At 35.0% G+C, this 17,046-nt stretch overlaps 4 protein-coding genes and 1 long non-coding RNA gene across 10 annotated transcripts in view; 2 read left to right on the top strand and 3 right to left on the bottom strand.

Annotated features, from left to right (window-relative positions):
* Positions 1–14,111, top strand: part of LOC119080844 — a 26,428-nt gene extending 12,317 nt beyond the window's left edge. Inside the window, exons 2-5 of one of the 2 annotated variants that reach the window (XM_037189406.1) lie at positions 1,246–1,250; positions 10,642–10,673; positions 11,400–11,875; positions 11,944–14,111. In XM_037189406.1, the coding sequence (XP_037045301.1) occupies positions 10,657–10,673; positions 11,400–11,875; positions 11,944–13,103 (1,653 nt within the window). In that variant the 5' untranslated portion in view covers positions 1,246–1,250; positions 10,642–10,656 and the 3' untranslated portion in view covers positions 13,104–14,111. Of the gene's footprint in view, positions 1–1,245; positions 1,251–10,451; positions 10,674–11,399; positions 11,876–11,943 lie in introns of those variants that run through there. The other variant, XM_037189405.1, reaches the window with a different exon arrangement.
* Positions 3,063–4,611, top strand: LOC119080847 (toll-like receptor 3). The gene has a single exon (XM_037189409.1). It carries the CDS (start codon positions 3,085–3,087, stop codon positions 4,462–4,464), a length of 1,380 nt encoding a protein of 459 aa, XP_037045304.1. The 5' UTR covers positions 3,063–3,084; the 3' UTR covers positions 4,465–4,611.
* Positions 5,258–6,740, bottom strand: LOC119080858. 2 transcript variants are annotated; one of them, XM_037189433.1, is made up of 2 exons: positions 6,326–6,740; positions 5,258–6,172 (listed from the first exon to the last, which is right to left on the bottom strand). In XM_037189433.1, the coding sequence occupies exon 2, from the start codon at positions 6,014–6,016 to the stop codon at positions 5,360–5,362; it is 657 nt and encodes a 218-aa protein (XP_037045328.1). In that variant the 5' UTR covers positions 6,017–6,172; positions 6,326–6,740; the 3' UTR covers positions 5,258–5,359. The 2 variants fall into 2 exon arrangements, with proteins under 2 accessions (XP_037045328.1, XP_037045329.1); XM_037189434.1 differs by having other exon boundaries at positions 5,258–6,081.
* Positions 7,886–8,320, bottom strand: LOC119080870. Its single transcript, XR_005088392.1, has 2 exons — positions 8,243–8,320; positions 7,886–8,181 (listed from the first exon to the last, which is right to left on the bottom strand). It is a non-coding gene; the product is annotated as an uncharacterized LOC119080870 (long non-coding RNA).
* On the bottom strand, positions 8,948–17,046 carry LOC119080863 (peptidoglycan-recognition protein LA-like). Of its 4 annotated transcripts, XM_037189441.1 has the most exons (4): positions 16,564–17,046; positions 16,497–16,499; positions 15,727–16,221; positions 8,948–9,204 (listed from the first exon to the last, which is right to left on the bottom strand). In XM_037189441.1, the coding sequence occupies exons 3-4, from the start codon at positions 16,028–16,030 to the stop codon at positions 8,987–8,989; spliced, it is 522 nt and encodes a 173-aa protein (XP_037045336.1). In that variant the 5' UTR covers positions 16,031–16,221; positions 16,497–16,499; positions 16,564–17,046; the 3' UTR covers positions 8,948–8,986. The 4 variants fall into 4 exon arrangements, 2 of the variants coding, with proteins under 2 accessions (XP_037045336.1, XP_037045335.1); XM_037189440.1 differs by having other exon boundaries at positions 15,727–17,046; XR_005088391.1 differs by lacking the exons at positions 15,727–16,221; positions 16,497–16,499; positions 16,564–17,046 and adding an exon at positions 13,860–13,997 and having other exon boundaries at positions 9,069–9,204.

Below are 17,046 nucleotides of genomic sequence, written 5' to 3'. Positions count from 1 at the left end.
CATCGAAAGTTGATACGTATCGCAAACAGCAGAACAAAATGTTGAAATATGAAGGCATTTAGCCACAATATGCGGGGGTCCAGGGGGCGGCAGCCTCCTGGTATATAAAAAATTTAATTATTTAGCCATCACAACAATAACACACACAAATTAACAAATAACTAACAAATCATTCAGCAACAAAAAGTATCAACTTCGTATGTTAATTTCAATAATAGCACTGGCGCACGCTTTATTTCAATTTTGATCGCAGTACACTTATTGACAAGAGTCCACAATGGGTCCACAAGAGGCCTACGTGCATATCTGTTTAAGCAATTGAACAGATGCCCTGTTTAATAAATAATAATATTGACAAGAGTCGACTATTACATTATGTAGTCGACTTTCGCATTATGTATATTGACTTTCGCTTTATGTATTCTTTCTTTCTCCCCGCTCAAACACATAACTTGCATTTTTTTACTTTCGCCCCGGATTTCGAGGGCGAAAGTATCAACTTTCGATGTTGGTATCAAAAAAAAACAAATGAGGTCCGTGTATACTTTGGCGATTATCGCAATTTTAATTTCGTTCAGCGTTGTCAAGTTCCTCAAGTTGCAATTTACTTCGGTTCGAAAGGATCATATATTGAAAATTAAAACTTTGATTTACGTGATTCATTTATTTTAATTCCTTTTTTGAGTGACCGGTATTTTCCTTATCTTGAGATAGACGTTAGCAGTTGTGCACTTAATTAAAAAAAAAAATTATGCTCACGAAAGTCTAAGATTCCGTTTTAAACAATTTCTTTTGGTTTTACTTTATCTCAACAGCCAAATTAACTTAACAATTAGGTGTTGGATGGTGCAAGCAACAGACGGCCGAACACCATCTATGTTTTTGTCGATTACACCTGGGAATAGCACAATCTCGTCTACAAATAACCATGCAGCGAACCCAATCTCCATAGCGTCGATTTGTGGCCACAAAATTTTCGACCGATCCTTCCCCATTCAAATGACCTATGACGGAATAAAATACGATAATAACGATAGGTAACAGCAAAACTAATTTCATGACGGCAGTATGTTGTGAAACGGAAACGGGTAGAGAAGGAAACTTTCAACCTTTTACAAATGTCTCAAATTATAGTTTAAGAGTAAACAGTACTCTTACACTTTCAATGCGTGAAAGCGAATGATTGACTGCGTTCAAAAGTTGTAAATGCGAAAAGTCTTATCAATTAAACAAAAAAGGTTGCAGAAAAAGTCTTGTATTTTATCGCTTTCATTAAAGATGAGTACACACTTCATGCAAAATATTTAAAAATCGACACTCTGCAAAATGATTCTAAAATTCGTAGTGAAGTTTAAAATGAGCGACTCAAATTTTCGGCTTTATGTGAAATAATTTTTTTTCCGTTGTATGATGCAAAATATTGAGCTTCAAATCATTTTACACAGTGTCGATTTTTCAGATATTTTTCACAAACTGTGTACTAGCCTTAATCGCAAAAAAAACTAGCAGCTGATATACACTGAACGAAATCTCATGTTAGCCGCATCATATATTTCACATTACAATAGTTATTTGTGTATCTGTTTTGGACGATTGTTTTTAGGCAATTTCATGTGTCGGGGCCGAAAATGAGGGAGTTTTGAGATTTTTCTCTAGTTTTCGACCCCTTACATGAACATTTTTTTGAGTATCTGTTTTAGACGATTGATTTTAGGCACTTTCGCATGTAGCCCAGCCCTTACTTCGTTCGGGCTACAACTCGCGAAATTGCCTAAAAACAATCGTCCAAAACAGATACACAAATAACTATTGAACGTTAACACATTTTTTTCTGAGGAGGCTTGTTCATTTTATTCATATTATACAACGCTTTTCAAGCAAAAGAGATTCTAATGACAGCTGCCAAATACAGTACTCTTTTGTATAAAAAACAGTACCAAAATTTGTTTCAGTAAACAGCCTCGATGAAGTGGGTAACAGTGGCAGAGACCCAAATAAATCAGTAATAAAATTACAATGAAGGGGATGACATTAGTGTTGTTATGTCTGTTAGAGCAAAATATATTCCTACTGCTCGACTAAAAAAAAAGACTTACAAAAGAACTACTTTTACTTTTCTAAGTCCCGACTGGCCTTACCCTCGATTAAAGACTAATCATAATTTTTTGTGTGTAAGAAAATTACGAAAAATTGAAAGGTTCATAAAATGTAAAAAAATACACCAACGTTAATTCATTAATCACTTAAACCGACATATTTTGACTAAAATGGTACATTTATAGATAAGAACATTCTTTTCGAAATGGGACTTTTATATTAGTAGTATATATTTTGCATACTATATGCATGACTACATGACTGCAAATGTGAAATCAGTGATTTAAAGCGCATGTGGTTTATCTGACAAGTCTAAATAACTAAGCGGAAGTAGTTATCTATGCAATTCCGTAGCAAAATGTTCACTTTTCATCCGTCATTTCGATGATTTCAATATAAATTTTTTTCGCTAGTGATTAAAAAATGTTGAGATGATGCCTAAAAAGTGAACTTTGCGACGAAATTGCAAAAAACGTACATCTCGTGACAAAAAGAACTACTTTCGGCAACTTGGTGCTTCATTTACTATTACGTCACCTAGTGATAAATGTTCATTTTGACGATTTGAATTATGTACCACGCCTTCTGTTCGATACATAAATTCCAAATCGTCAAAGTTGAAGACAAAGTAAAGTGATTTCGATCTCTATTTAGGTCCCAGAACTCAGATCTGAAGTCATTTTGTGGGTACATTTTCAAGAAACTTTATCTTCGTTGAGGACAGCCGTGTCAGACGTTGATGATTTTTTGTTAGGCGACAGTCTCTTTCAACCTATTGATAAGGGTAGCGTATATACATACCTTTTTATTTCGCATTTTTCGAATTCTTAGGTGAGATAAATTTTATCACATGCCTTGCACAAAATGGTTTTTGCGTTGCTAGAGTTTTGACAGGACCATCAACCTAGTTCCATTCCACCTATTCGACTGAACTGTTCTCACCGGAATAAAATCTATTATTAAAATTCATATTACCATCGAACAATTATGAATTTCATTTCTTTCTGTATATTGATTTATTTGAGTGTGTCACGCAAAGTCCTTTCAGTGAGGTATGAGCATATCAATGACTGTGAGTTCAGAAATAAAAGTATAATTGCTGGTTTCGATGAAATAACTTTTATTTGTGGTGCAAATGATCGTGAAGACAGTGTTTTCTCTAAATCGAACGAGACCGATTGTTCGAATATCCATTCATGGTACGATACACGGTACTATTGGCATGGGATTATTGACTTTCGAAATTGTAGTTTCCCACAGATTAAGAGGAACTATTTTGAAATGTTCGAAAATATGCACACCTTTAACATTTCAAATGTCGAATTGGAAACACTGCAATTTAACATATTTCGGGATGCAAAAAATGTGACGATTCTTGATCTGTCCAGAAATAAATTGGTCGAAATTCCTTCCCATATTTTCTTCAATGCTAAAAAATTGAAATTTGTTGATTTTTCTAATAATGCGATCAGTTGCATTGATCCAACGGCTTTTGAAGGTGCTACAAATTTGGAAGAATTAAATCTATCGCGTAATAACATCAATGAACTGGAAGATGCACGCACCATAAGCTTACCGAAACTGTTGAAATTAGACGTATCGTACAACAATTTCACCAAATTAACCGAGCACATCTTCGATAAATTGAGCAATCTGGAGCTATTGAATTTATCCTGCAATGCCATTGGAAAAATAGACATTAAAACATTTTCCTATTTGATCAACCTGAAGCACCTCAATTTAAAACGAACGAATCTGTCGAATATTCAATTTGGAACATTTTCCCAGCAACGCAAATTGGTTTTCCTCGATTTATCCGAAAATCAATTGACCAAACTGGACTTCAAACTATTTTCACCGGTACTTCCTGATTTGCAGACACTGAGTCTGGCGTATAACCAGCTGAAAAATTTAAACGGTTTTCGGAGCGAGATTTTCCCAAAACTAAGTTCATTGCAAATACAAGGCAATCAGCTAAGCTGCTCATATTTGGCCGATTTTTTCGATGTAATAAACTGGGAAAAAATCCATCCGAGTCCGGAAGTGAATTCGACAATTTTGTACAAATCGAATATTCTCGGCATTGGTTGTAATGAGACGACGGCTGAGATGGGACTCGAAGCAGAAAATATTTTTTTTGACGGATGGAATACAGTTAGACAAAACGATGATACTGCAATCATAAAAATATCATTAACATACATCTGTGTTGCCTTGACATTATTTCTCATTTTGTTTACTGTGGCCAATTCATACCAAATCTACGATCACTTCCGAAGGATAATCGCAAGTTGTAAGCGAATCAGAGCGTATTCATCTAATGGAAAAGTTGTCGAATTTACTAATGAACATATATTGATAACATAGATTTGTTTAAAGTTAGAGCTGACGGAAATAACATTAACTTTTTGACATTAAATTACGCTGTACTTGAACTATTCGAATTTCATTTAAGTTGTCCACATGCGCATTTCGGCTTATCGAACAAAATATTAATTCCAACAGGAGAGGAACATCAGAGCTGTTATAGCAATTAATCTCTCCAGCAAGTTTTTCAATATTCAGAAAAATGGTCAACAGAGCCCACAAGAAGTGAGAGTGAAAATGGACTCCATTTTTTGTTTAAACTCAACAAACTGCAAACCAAGCCCCAGAACCAAATTTAAAATTCGAATTTCTCATATAAATTAAGTTTGTAAGATTGGTGTAATGCTACTGCGCCGCAAATGAAAATAGGGAACGATTTTCCGTTAAAAATATGTTTTAGTGCTTGGCTCACTAGCCAGTCAGAAATTTCCCCATAATCTTTAGTTTTAACGTGCTACGCATATAGCTATACACAAAAACAGCACACAATTATTTGATTTGAAGAAACGAAAAACATTTTACTAAAATAAAAAATTTGCTATGAAAATTGGATAAGAATTTTAACGTAAGTAAACGATTGAAAAAAAGGTAATGCATTCCATTGTAACGATTAAAACACAATCCCAATTGTCTATGTGTGTGAAGTATCTGCGAAAAAAAACTGCGAATTTTAAATATCCAAAATGTGTTTCCTTGTACAAAGGCTTTTCCGAAACTTTTTGTAAAAGGAGAATGGTTTTTGGAATACATACGGAGATGTAAACCATTTTTCCTTTTACAAAAAGTTGCGGGAAAGCCTTTGTACAAGGAAACAAATTTTGGATATTTAAAATTCGCAGGTTTTTTTCGCAGATACTTCACACACATCAATAGTCTCCGTTCTTCAGTGTAATTTTCACAGAATTATCGCAAACGTTTTTATGTGTGTATGCGGATGTGGCGGTCGAAACACTTGTCTACCATTGTCATCTCTATAATCCTCATATGCCAATGAGCCAATACAGTCCATATGCAATTTCTCGGCCATCCGAATAGAATAAACACTAGAACAATCGGCACACAACAACGGATATCCCAATTTCCTCCCATTCTCCATGCATTTTTCCATCATTCTCCGACCGATAGATTGTCCACGAGTTCGACTGTGTACAGCTAAGGCATGCACGTGAAGCGCACGATTGACATTGTAACGTTCGTAAATATTCGCCTGTATGTCCAGATGTGCCAGCAAATACAAAATTTCTGACCACTTTTTGTCTTTGCATGATTTTGCTTCGTCGAGCATATCATCAGCTTCGGTTGGTTCAACAGGTCCGGCAAGTACAGCCCCAACAATTTGGCCATTACGATCAGTGTCAATTGCTACAATTGACGCACCAATTGATAACAGTGAGATGTGAAAGTCCTCATCTTCGGGCGATTGCTGTTTCGGGTCATTGCCCAAAGTAATGGGTTCTTCGGTGAAATAGTATTTTCGAAGGAATTTCAGGGTGTCTTCGGCGTCATTTTCATTTGCAACGCGAATAATTATGTTATCTTTGGTGATATTCATTTTGTATTCTTCCGTACTTTCGTCCGGTGTTCACTTTCTCGATGGAATTTACTGATTGCAGATAGCTGGTGGGATGAAAATATTTCAATATTTATCTGTTGGAATGATTCAACGTATTTCTTCGAAAGTCGTGTGCGATCTTAACGGATTGAATATCTTTTGAAACGCAGATAAGGAAAAAACAAGATAATTTAGGAAATAAGTCTGTGCAAGTGATCGACTATTGTCTCAAAACTTAAAGTGATAATAACATGAATCGATATAAGAGGTTCCGATATACAATTAATTGTTTCTGTTGTTTCTGTTTACCTTATCTTGTTTTCGCCAGAGTCGATTGAACTTATTTATAATTTTTTAGAGAGACTTCAATTTCAGTTTTAAACTTGTTAAACGTGTTCCGTTATGCGCAAATGAGCAATTAATGATGGAGTTCAAAAACACACCGACAAGAATTTACACTTTGGAAAATATTGTTGAATCGTTTGTCCTACGTTATGCATCTGTTCGTCCCGATACTCATTCATTGACTGAAATTTAAAAAACCATTTAAAAACACTTAGTGAAGTAAAACCGATATTTGTAAGTAAAAGACAAAATATTAATGCGAGACAACAGACAACATTGTTTGATAATACGAACATATTGTGAGTGGAGTGATGTATAGAGATGTTGAATAATATATACGAGTGAGTGAGATTGAATGAAATGCAAAACTATTCGGAAATTAATTCATTTCATTAACTATGGATCATTTTTGTGCATAGGAATTATATGCATGGAACTTGTTGGCAGGTCTGATTTGCAATTAAAACTATGTAGCCACCAATGAACGCGATACGGTTGCCTTTGTTTCCAATATACTGAGTTTATTTTACCATCCGCCACGGCAGAGTAAAATAAACCAGGCAGTAGCGGCTCATTTTTGAAACTTCAAATAAGGGTCACTACATGAAAATGAACTCAAATGACCACGTACATATATCGAATAATTTTATTCGCAAAATTATAAGGCTACTAGATAATTCAGGTCCCAAGTCAAATCAAGTACTACTGCCTGGTTTACTTTACATTGCCGTGAATCCGCTCGTGCTCAATAGTACATTGAATGACTAGGGGCGAAAGTAAAAAAAATTCAGCCCGGTGCGAAAGTTGCTGCCCGCGCCGAAGGCATTTTTTTACTTTCGCCCATCATATGCGGGACGAAGGTATCAACTTTCGATGTTGGTATAAAAAAAATCTACCCTGTGGATACTCGTTAATTTCGCTTACATTCTTCTATATCCTGCAACAAATCAATGAATTTCTTCATTTGTGAGGAAATAGATGTTTTAGTTTCACTTTCGGGATGAGTGAATCTTTGAATAATTCCAGGCTAGCGTCCTCAGTTAAAGACACAAGCTGAAGAAAGATCAACAAGCAAACAGTGAATGTTTTGACCTAACATCTTATTAACCAAACAGCATCAGCAACTACAGGCTTCATTGTTTTATCTTCAAACATTGGTAATATAATAATAATAGCAATGTTCCAGTCGTTTAGATCTAATTTTGCAAAAGATACACGAGATATGAAGCAACTCAAGCATACAATTGCTCGGTTTTGTATTGTTCTTAACTGATAATCGTGACAGTTAACTATGAATGGCTAACGATTAAATACTTACACTCTTTATCTTCAAACACAGAATCATACAGAATAGTTTCAGAGTACGGAGGTTGTGGCTGTCTAAATTTCACAAGTCCAACTTCTTAGATTGCTGCTATAAGATTTAATTCCTCGTACATTTTGATGATAAATGATTTACCAAAAATAACCAAAGTTATACTTGCAAATATCGACACTAAGTCCCGCAAAATACTTATAAATGAATCAGCTTAAAAGACTCAGAATTTATTTTATTTGAACCGCTTATCCATCACATACATTTAACATTGAGGCGAAGTATACTCTTTGCAGCAGACGCGGGTACACCATTGATTGCAATTTGGTATTGCACAACCAGGTGTACAAATAGCCATGCAACCCGCCCAATCTGTATAACGGCGTACTCTTACTCGTGCTGGAGATAAATTTTCCACTGGCTCTTCACCATTCGAGCAGTATGCACCATCAAACAGTAGGATAACGACAACGGTGAACAGTAAAACGAATTTCATAGCGGCAATCTGATACGAAATTGTAAAAATGAAACTTTGTCTGTCAGAAGTTATATCACCTTTTCCTTACAGAGGACACTTCTCTTATACTTTCAGAATGTTTTAGAACGAATGATTGAATGGACTGCAGTCAAACGCTTTATATAGAAAACATCTTATCAGTTGTTTATTGCAATAATGTTATTCTTTACTTGTGAAGAGCTGGGAAAACAAGAACGGTGAGTAGGGTGACCATTAGTAAAATTAACAAAGTGGTAGAGAAGCGACATCGACGTCGAATCGATTTTCCACACGAGTGTTTTACATGTATATGCCTAAGTAGGATAGGTCACTACTCCTAGTTCTCAAAACAGCCATCAGAGGTGTCTAAAAACAAAAATTATTTGTCTGCAGTCCGCAAAAAGAAAGCTTTAGATTTTTCGGAGCAATGTTGTGTTGATGATATCCAGCCTACAAATTTTTCAATTGACAAATCTTTGTCACCCTAATGCTGTGAATCAACTCCGTTAAAATTTTTATTAATTCAAGTTCAACATAAACAACAACATTTTCTGTCTAAGAGATACCAGTTCTTAGAATTGCTGTGTGCTCGAATTTTACTTCTATCAAAAAGATCACTTAGATCAATTTCGTTTTCAGTGACGATTATAAAATCAAATTAAATGTTGACAAATCATAATTCAATCCATCACAATGTTGTCCATTGTCGGGTCCACCTTAACACTATCTTCATATTGGTACTGTGCCAAGACGAAAGTGAAATAAAGTCGCAACATTTATAGTCTTAAAAAAAGTTTATTCAATTCAGTCGAACCTAGTGTGTATTATCTTCAAATTCTTTTCCAATCAGTATATCTTGCGATTGTTGTCTTTCACTACGCAAAGATGTTCGTAACGATAGAAATATTGCGACAGCAACACCAGCTATGATTACCATTAAAACGAATACTAATATCCATGTTTGTAGATGTTTTTTATCGAATATTGTGCACTTATCTTCGACGTCTTTGCTGTTGTTGTTTGACCGAATACCTGTAAAAGATTATGTTTTGCTTGTAAAAATGATGGTATTTTATAGTAGAGGATCTATTTGAAATTCGATCACATGAATTAAACTTTCAACAGTAGCAAACAGTTAGAATTTACATTAAATATGGAATCTATTAGTTGTACCAATCTACAATCTATGAATACTGCGTCAAGAGGAGATAATCGCGTATTGCGCCATTGTTGTCGATAACAAATGTATGTAAGAACCTAATGTTTATGTTTACCTGCAACTTTTGGCTCAATCAATCATTCAAAAACGAAACGAACAATACCTTCATTTCCATTCGCACTCGGTGAATAAAATTTGGAATTTGCATGACGTCTTTTAGTTGCCTTTCCAGACCGGTCTCTCATTAACAATTTCATTTCAAAACTTTTAAAGTTTTTTTGTCATCACAACACAACAAAATGTTTTTCTCTCGATAAAATGTTCACTAAGGAAACGTATACACAAGCTTGACGATGAAGCGGAACACTGTGAACGAAATGATGACTCAACATTTGCGTAATAATGGTGATAAGACCAGTGAGTGATTTAGAAGCAAAACTAGAGAGGAGAGACACCTTTACTGCACATATAATATAAACTCAAATTTATTGCTGATGTTCACACGCTCAGGTGTTACATAGGTATACTACCATATCTTTATGATGTTCGTACTCGCAGAAATTTTTTATTATTTATTTACTAAGTTCTTTCACGTAGCCTATACTCTTTATTGTTCTTCGAGTCAGGTTCAGTTTTGCGAATTAATTCAATTTGATTTTGATTTAAAATTTTACACCGAAGAAAGTGCCGTTATTAGGAATTGGTGAAACTACAGCCATCAAATTATTTTTCATTGCAAATGTCTAGAAAATCTATGACCGAGACTTTTCCATTTATACATACCGCATAACAAAAAGTCAATAATCAATATTTGATGAAAACTTAAAACAATTTATTCGCTTGAATCTCGACTTTAGACGGAAATCTGGAAATTCATTTTTAATGTGAATTGTGGACAATAAAACCATTTCTGCTGGGTGAGCAAGACTAAAAGATTTTTTGTTCAAAATATTCTGCGAATACGATAAGTTTACAATCTCGTTCCATATGAAAACCAAAATAATTAAACTCGCATGCGCAGAATGTTTTACAGCAAATTTAACTAAATCGCAAATGGTAAGTAGTGAGTGTGACTGGTTACAACTTCTACAAAAACTATACTATTGTTTCCTTCCAACTCGTACGAATGTTTATATTTGCAACGGATTCGTAATCACTCTTAGTCATCGTTGAGGTTGACGAGTCGAACCTCGCAATGTGTTGTATCGAAAGTAATTAATTGGCATATTGATTTGTATTGTTTCAAAAATCTAGTTTTGATCACTGCTAAATGGTGAATGTGATTAGCAGTAGAACAACTATAATAAAAGGAAATATATCCCACTATGACTTCGGACGAAATGTAAGTGTTTCGCGAATCCTTTATCAAAGTTTAATAAATGATTCGAAGGTTTCATTGGTTGAATCTCTTATAAGTTCACACCCCCCTCAACCATTGAACTTATTTATCAAACTTGTCATTTTTTTGTTGAGTGAATTGAACAAGCGGACGAATGTCAATTTCAAGTCGTACAGTTGTTTACATGCATTTCATGGTTTGCACACTCCATTCATAATACTTTGTAGGCCCCTGTGTAATAATACGTAGATTATTAACCTGTTTGGTAAAATCGGTATAACTACGTCTTTTTTGAGTTTGCGAGCTGGAGAATGTATACTACGTCACCTCATTTCATAATTTCTATATCGTTAAAGTACAAATTTGGATAATGTTGCATTATTACCACAACACGTACACGAGTTCAATAAATGACTAGAAATTTTTTAATTATTTTTAATTTTCAATATTTTTACTGTCCTTTTTTATTCCGGGTGCGTTGTCATATTGTCGTATTGAAGGTAAACGAAGAACTTAAATAATTTGTTTGAAAGGCGTGCAAAATAGGACAATAGAAAAAACATTTTACGAATTGACAATCCAGAGGAAGTCTTCTGAGAGGGTAATCAGTATGAAAGATTTAAAAAAAGCGGACATTCTTGGTGTATATATCACCAAAACCTCATTACATTGATCCATTAGGGTCAAATAAACGTGCACGATATACTATATACACAATTTCAATTTTAGAAATCATCCCAGTATCAGGAAGTCTCGGACTAAACTTCAGAGTCTTTTAGCCGAAGGCATTTTGCAATCGATATCAAAGGGTTTTCTGTTGTGTAATGCATGTAAAAGTAAAATTAAAGTTTCAACAAATGGTGATTTTTGTCTGAATCAACATCTGAAGACTAAAAAACATCTGTTCATTCTTCGAGAGAGTTCCACAGACTGGCCGGAAATACTTAAGAAAACAGGTGATCCCGACGACAGATTCCATGCTCAACGAGAGAAATATGAACGAAAACTAATTTTGGCGAGAGTTCCGGGTCCATACAAAGAGTGGATAGATGTCAAATATAACGAATTCGCCTACAGATTTTATTGTCAAATCTGTAGCACATGTACTATGAGCAACGTGAAACGTGATCTCGAGAAGCATATGCTATCAGAAAGTCATCAACAAAATCTTCATAAATACTTGAACAAAGTAAAATGTGGAAAAGGTGAGAGAGTACCCAGTCAATCTAACTCTTTCGAGGCAACTAAATTTATTTTTTAATTTCATTCAAAGGTAGCATTACGCTGGAAACTTTTGTTGATAGATACATTGGCACGCCAAAGAAATCGCTAGAAACTAAAGATGTACCGACTCCGAGGACTACCCCTGCATCCACCATTAAAAACAGCAAGAAATTACAGATACCAAAGATTCCACATATGAAAAGAGATCCTCAGTCAACGCAAATCAGTAAAGTGGCAAGGAAAGACTCCATTCGAATTTATTACCAGAACGTGCAAAGTATTCGTGGAAATCGAAAGAAGAGTCAATTCAATCGAAATTTGGCTAAAAATTACGATGTAATTGTTTTTACCGAAACATGGCTAGAGCAGGCTTCAAATTTGCAGATATTTGATGAAGGTTTCGACGTCTATCGTTGCGATCGATCGACTGATAATACGTACAAGCTGGGATACGGCGGAGTATTAGTTGCTGTTTCATCGAAACTTTACAGCGATTTAGTGATTGTTCAAGGATTTGATTTCTTGGAATACGTCTGTCTCAAATTACTGCATAATGATCACTTCGTGTACATTTATTGTCTGTATATACCTGGCGAACTGAAAAAAGATATTGCTCCACAGCATATTAAGGCAATCGAAGCTATAAATTGTGATAAGGGTGACACGTTCATCGTTGTGGGAGACTTTAATATGCCAGGTATTGAATGGAAATCAAGCGCTGACAATACATTTTTCCAGCCAGATAAACTAGATCCTATTTTTCAATTGCTACAGAATAAAAAATTGTATCAATTGAACAATATCAAAAATATCCGGGGCAATGTACTTGATTTGATATTTGTGAACAATCCGAATACTTCTAAACTTTCGCCAGTAAATGAGCAGCAGTCATTGATGCCTATCATCGACGTTCATCCTCCATTTGAAATTGTAATTGATAGTTTAAATTTTCCATCAAATTTAACCGAAGCTGCAAAGAAGAAAGCCTACTCGATTAGGAAGGCTTACATTCAACATATGGAAAAGTTTTTTGACGATCTGGATTGGGATTATTTTGAGCGGAATATGGATCACTTGCTTAGTAATTTTGTATCTGATACGCATACGCAGGACAGCAGCCAGACAGAATTTGCAAGGCACGCTCAGGGCGGGCTTTGGACTGGAATAAAAAATTTGTTTGGTGAAAACAAAGAAAAACCGGTTATGTAGACATCTTAGGGTTCACTTCGCCCTAGCTAGTTACGACACAGCGTATATGTGCGTATATGTAGACTGTAGAGATTAGTTTTTCACACAAAAATTAAAATGACAAATGAAAAGGCTGTGAAAAATCTAATGCGATGGAAAGAACCCATTCCGTTAATATTCTGGAACACAATATCAGAGGAGAGAAGTAGGGTCTAACATGTCTAACCGTGAGTCAAGTACTTAATCCTCTTGTTAAATATTATAACCAACGTGAGGTCGAGGAACTTTGTGGCCGTTGATGGTATTATGTTCAATGAACCAAATAAATATGTAGTGAGAAAAGCCAACTAAACGTTTTCCGTAATTGCATCAATCTACATATTAAGAGTCTTAAAGTTAATTCTGTCTTCCTTTTTTTTGTTAATCTTTCTTATCTGTAAAGAAAGACACACTTACACTTTAATAAGACACACATATTCACTTACAGTCATATAATTGCATGCCTTAGTAAGAGAAAGCAAGCATACGAGCATACGATTAATAAACATTGTATACGAGACGAGTCGGTTTATAAAACTTTGTGTAAACAATTAATTGTGATTTGCAAATTCTTTCCATTTACAATGTGCCTCAAAACACATCTAACACAACAGTTTGTTCAAATAGTTTAATATGCGGCTGATATCACACATTCACACACCAGTCAAACTTGTTTTAATCTGGCAAATTTTTGTTGATTGGAATAATATTTGGGTAAGTCAATTAAATCATGAATACCTTGACTAGTACTACACGAATTTCCAGTCGTTGTGAAAAAGTTGGCGTTCTCATTGCGCCTTTTCGTAGTCCGGCCAGAATGTTCTCTCATTAACAATTTCATCTCGGTGTAGCAAATTAGGTATTTTGACTGTGTTCAGTGCAAACACTTTTCTCAAGCAAATAATCTTAGGATGGTGTCCATCAACGTTACACTCTCGTCATTACATAAACAAATCGGCTCTTTTACGAAAATAAATAAACACAAAAAAACAGTTCACGCTAACGAAACATATAAATGCAATAATGCTAAGCAAATCACACAGCGTCAAGATAATAACCAGACTAACGAAAACTGGAAAAGAAAACGCTCTGTGTATATCCGCTGTTACTGATCACGACTTTTACTACTGTGCAAAATACGCTATACATGTACATAACAATGTCAAATTATTTTGGTTATATATACAATCGCCTGCCCACTTCATTTCTTACAATAAAGTGATTCTTCAATATGAATTTAAACCAATTGGAGTAATTGACGTTTGAATTTCTGACGAAATTTAATAAATTATGTTTATTGGAGTGGGCAGTGGACGTGCAAAGATTCTTTTCGTCGTTTGGTGACGCAAAGTAAATGAAAAACCAATAGGTCATCCTACATAACTTATCCAGAAATTTCTTATCATACAATCCAAGTCAAAATCTTAGAGGTCTGGTAAGCTCAAACGCAAAGTTTTTTTTTGTCAAGACAATGACCCGCCTGGAAATATGATACAGATGCATCATTCATTTTATCTATACATGGTTACAAATTTTGGTGAATGGGGAGTCAGAAAGTGTATAATTTATGAGTGCCACAAATTTAAATAGGTTACATGAAGTAGTAGATTACGTCACGAGTGCTTGTTTGCAAATTTTGATTATGACTAGTAGAAGTTGTCGGCCGAAGGAACGGCACCAATCCCTTTGACATTTCTAACTCGCCCTTTGACAGTACTTTTGCTCATACGGTGTGTTGTCAATCTCGGGTTTGCCTCAGATTGACAATTTTCAGATTACACATTTAAACACTTGTTAGAAAAATAGCTATATACCAATGGCCTAACATAACTTTTCTTGCTTTACGATTTTTACGTATAAATTGTATGGCATACACTGTATGCGTAAAACATCTGGTGCAAGAGTTGAAGTAAATATTTCGATTCTATTTTTGAAAATCTTACGGAATCAATAACTTCGAGTGCAGCAATAATAATTTATATAACCTCCAGAAAATGTATTGTATATATAGATCACTTTTTGCAATCTTTACGAATGTAAGCACAATAGCAGTGCATCATTCTCCATATGGGAACTTCAACCTTTTACAAGCAGCAATATAGCCATTGAATCTATATTGCACCTCATTTATTTTGCTAAAGAAGACGAAAATCTTTCACAGACCACAAGCATCAGTGCTACTATTGCATCTATTACTTCATTTGATCTAACTATTTTCAAGAGATTGCTAAAGAATATGGCACCAGTCAGAGCTTGTCGTTTATTCCTGAAGTCTGTATCGATAACAAATGATATAACCACCGAGGTTCAGTGTCGAGGCAAGCCACCGAGGTACAGCGTCGAGGCAAGCCACCGAGGTACAGCGTCGAGGCACTACACAAAAATTTGTATTTGGTACAAACACATCATACTCTATAAGATTCTGCTGTTTTTTGCACATTAATAATAAGAAATCATTAGATTTATCCAAAGTAATACAAACAATTTCACACTCTTCCGATAAATATTAAGTTAAATAAGGTGTTGACGCTATATTACGTAGATGTAATTTATACCCGTTGCTAAATCGAAAAGTGTTACTTTTGAAGAAAAAAAAATTACTCACCCGGACCAATAGTACCATTAGGCATACGACCGATTGAAGCTTCTACTGTGGCATCCATATACTGGTAAATAGTAACAGCTCCCTGATACTGGGTCATTGGACCGATACAAACATCATTGGAATGCGATAAATTAATGACACTAGCTGGCCGAAATGCCGGATCATTAAGGCTAGTGCCAGTTTGACTTGGCAACGATGCCGAATTGCTGTTGTTGGTGTTTGGCAATCGTTGATTTATTGGCCGCATTAAATAATTATCCGCCGTGATTGGTGCGGATGGCATTGTGTGATGTGGATTTTGCATTTTGAATGAGTTAATTGTAATTCAGTACACGGAACTTCGACTATTTTTGTGACAATGAACCAGTCACGTAGCTATCCTCTAAACTGACTGAAGACAAAGCTTGTTCATGGTTGAAAATTGTTGCACTTAGATAGTGTCGCTTCAGGTGCATTGGATTTTATAATAGTATACAGGTTTTGTTATCGAAAAGACTACGAAAGACAAGAGAATCATTACTGTAGATGGTAATGAACAATTTAAACCATTAAGTAACATAATTGACCTCTACAAGGAGATTAACGTGAAATTTCTTTAACAACAGCTTGAAATAACGATGTAGCTACGTTTGTACATAGAAGTAATCTCTTTTCAAGTCTTTATTGGAAGCTTGCTCCATGCTGTGAATATTTCAATGAATTTTTAATCGACTCCATACTCTATGATACTTGTTATGGTTTACAAAAACTGATCCTTTATTTTGTAACACTTACTCTATACAAAAATAAATAGCAACGTCACGCACAAATCAGCATGCGTTATACAAACGTAAATACCTGGATTGGTTGGGGTTTTTCCGGTTAATTAATTATAGTTATACCGGCAACCGAAGAAACAAGAATAAATCACATATTTCATGAACACCTCGAACGGCACAGCTCAGACGTAAGCGTGCTGTGAAATCAGAAACGGTTCACACAACATTTCCACCAATCCAAAACTATTAAAAGCTCGATGCATTAAAATGGTAATTTATCGTTTCAAAGTTGATTAAACATTTCATCACATCGAGATGACCCTGCTTCCATACTAGCTAAAAAATATTTAAAAAAAAGTTTGAAAAACAAGTTAAATTTGTCGCCAATTATCACCTTTTGCCACAAAATAAAAACTCGCTCTCGCATCTTGTTTGGATTTTAAAAATTCGAAATTTTTCTATTCCAGTCATACTCGAATAATCATAGGGTGCACTGGCAATAGCTTACAACTAAATGCTTGGTAAAAGTGAATTTTAACCATGAAACATGATACGTAGATCC

Source organism: Bradysia coprophila, unplaced genomic scaffold (genome assembly GCF_014529535.1).
Source record: "Bradysia coprophila strain Holo2 unplaced genomic scaffold, BU_Bcop_v1 contig_350, whole genome shotgun sequence".
NCBI lineage: Eukaryota > Metazoa > Arthropoda > Insecta > Diptera > Sciaridae > Bradysia > Bradysia coprophila.
The sequence above is the reverse complement of the archived record's forward strand: the minus strand, read 5'-3'. Positions and strand labels throughout refer to the sequence as shown.